Raw genomic sequence first — 2,784 nt, forward strand, 5'->3', positions numbered from 1 at the left:
CGGCAGCTCAGCAGCGGCATCTCGGAGATCCGACACACAGCCGACCGCTGGCGCGTGTCCCTGGACGTCAACCACTTCGCCCCCGAGGAGCTGACGGTCAAGACTAAAGACGGCGTGGTGGAGATCACCGGTGAGGACTTTGTACCGCGCGGGATTAACCGGGACTGGTGTGGGGGGATTGGAACATGGGCCCGGGGCCTGGCCCTTCAAAATTAGCCAAGGACCGGGAGGCAGGAGCCCTGCTCCCTGGCTGGCTTCCCCTTTGTAGGATGCGCCCGGCAGGTGGCTCCGAAGAGCCCCTACAGTTCTAAAGATGGCTTATTAAGGGGAGACACGCCCCTCCCAGCGAGGACCCTACCCCCAAATTTAGCAGACCTTGCCCTTAGCCCCGGCTGCAAAGGGGGCGTGTACGAGGGTCCGTGTGCGCCTGCGCGCATGTACCGCGCCCCCTCTGGTCCCCAACATTGCCAGCGCGAACCTGGCGCCGTGCCCCTAGCCCTCTAAAAACTGAGTGGAACTTTCCACAAGTTTCTGAAGACCTGGACAGTCGAACACCCCTCCCCAAACCTCTCCTGGCAATTTGTGTCTAAGTCAATTCCGGGGTACCTTCCCTCCCAGCCGGTGGTGGGACCTCTGTGCAGCGGGGTGACGCCCCCTCCCTGCTGCGGCCCCTGACCTCCCTCTTCCCCTCCCCTAGGCAAGCACGAAGAGAGACAGGACGAGCACGGCTACATCTCCCGCTGCTTCACCCGGAAGTACACGTGAGTCCTGGCCTCAGGTCGTGGGTAGGGGTGGTGGGAGGGGAGGTGGGCCAGAGGAAGGAAGGGGCTCAGGGAGGGCACAGTGACAGGAGCTGACCTGTGTGAAACTCCCCTCCCTCTCTCTGCATGTCCAGGCTGCCCCCTGGTGTGGACCCCACCCTGGTCTCCTCCTCCCTGTCTCCTGAGGGGACGCTCACCGTGGAGGCCCCGCTGCCCAAGCCAGCCACACAGTCTGCAGAGATCACCATCCCTGTCACCTTTGAGGCACGGGCCCAGCTTGGTGGCCCAGAAGCTGGGAAGTCAGAGCCGTCTGGAGCCAAGTGAAGGCCTTAGCCCTACTGCCCACTCCAGAGCCATCACTGGCCATCCTCACCCAATATCTTTTGATACGTTTGTCTTATGTTTTTCTCAAATAAAGTCTGAAGCAACTGCTTACCACTGCCTCAGCCCTGAGTGTGTGTGGAGGTCTAGAGGTGGGTGCCACTCACTGGTTTACACACCTGGCACCTTCTCTGAGGGCTGCTGTGTGTGGCCCTATGCTGGGCTGGGGGTACAGTGGTATAGATCACTAGACACAGCCCTGTCCTCCAGCCTCACCCACGAGAAGAGAGGTGATGCTTAGAACCCAGCCAGGGCCAGGTGTGGGAGACAGCAGAAGAAGCACCTACCCCAGGCTTGCCCACTCAGGAACACGAGCGTCAGGTGAAGGGGGTCGAGCAGGGGCAGAGGAGAGCTTCCTGGGAACCCGGCATCCCTTTCATGGGTCTTCCCAGAGAGGGCAGGACGTGGAGAAGGTATGGGGGGTGGCAGCTCCAGGTGACTTTCTGGAGGCGGAGTTGGCCCACAGGACCCATCCTGGCCCGCCCAGCGCAGGAGCACATCCTTCGCGTACTGACCTGTGGTGAGGAGGCCATTGCTGACTGTGGGTCTGGATCTCATTGGGACCTGAAACAGACTAGCCAGGTGCGCCCAGTTCTGTCTAGCTGCAGGGCTGGGAAGAGGAGCCTACCTGTTCTCTGATGCCCATGGGTGCAGGGTAGGCACACCGCAGAGAATAAAGGGAACCTAGCGTTTGGTCAAGGGAAGCAATGATTCCAATAGCAGAAGGGCAGTCAGCCTAGGAGGGCCTGCCATGACTGGTCTTGGTGGGAAAGGCCACACCCACCACCTCTCCCTTCTCTGCTCGCACCCTTCCTACCTGTCCACCCCTCTAATCAAGCCCGCACAGGGTGCTGAGGGACTTGAGGCAGGGAGAGCAGATCAGGGCTTAGGAACCCAGTCTGTTCCCTCATGAATTTAAGGGACCCATCGGTCTGCCGACCAGGCCCCAGATTCCAGGGCTCTCCAGGACACTCCCACATTCTCTAAGCCCACAGTTCTGCTTTCCCACAGTCCCTGGGAGGAGCAGGCTCATAGGGCAGGGCCTGGGGTGCACACCCACATACCACCCAGCTGCTTCATTTCTACTGCCTGCTGAAGGCCTCTGGTTGTGTCACCTGCAGCAGGAGCAGGCAGGAAGCCAGAGCAGGTCCGAGGCCTGGCTGGGGCTGGAGAGAAGCCAACAGGGAGAAACCTGCATGTGACAAGCATCATGCTGGCACAGCTGGCAGCGTGGGTCTGAGTCTGCCAGCCAGGGTGCCACCCAGTCCACCCAGTGACCTCACAGGCTTTGTTTAGGTCAATTTGCTGACCTCCAGACCCCTACGTCTGCTACCTTCCCCCCACATCCCCCAGGAGTGTCCTGGACACCTCCACACTCCCCTGGCGAGGACCTGCAGAGTCAGTGCATTCTGTTCTCAGCCTGCTCCCAGGGGCGAGGCTGCGTCAGACATGGCGAGGCTGCTGGCTGGGCCTCCGTGCCCTTGGAGTGTGCTGAGGCCCATGCCAAGCCTCTGACAAGTTAATCCTCCTGACAGCTCTGCGAAGAGGTAGATTCCCCTGCTTCATGTTGGGGACAGCGCGTCTCAACCAAGTGAAGAGACTTCCCCAAGTCCACGCAGCAAGTCTGGAGGGGGAAGTGGCA

General features: G+C 60.7%; 1 protein-coding gene across 1 annotated transcript in view; it reads left to right on the forward strand.

Moving 5' to 3' along the window:
• Positions 1–1,196, forward strand: part of HSPB1 (heat shock protein family B (small) member 1) — a gene marked incomplete in the record, with an annotated part of 1,586 nt that extends 390 nt beyond the window's left edge. The window contains 3 exon segments of the mRNA XM_014590610.2: positions 1–130; positions 698–761; positions 896–1,196. Coding sequence (XP_014446096.1) covers positions 1–130; positions 698–761; positions 896–1,085 — 384 coding nt within the window.
• Positions 1,197–2,784: the final 1,588 nt, after the last annotated feature.

Source organism: Tupaia chinensis, unplaced genomic scaffold, assembly GCF_000334495.1.
Source record: "Tupaia chinensis unplaced genomic scaffold, TupChi_1.0 Scaffold000465_1, whole genome shotgun sequence".
NCBI lineage: Eukaryota > Metazoa > Chordata > Mammalia > Scandentia > Tupaiidae > Tupaia > Tupaia belangeri.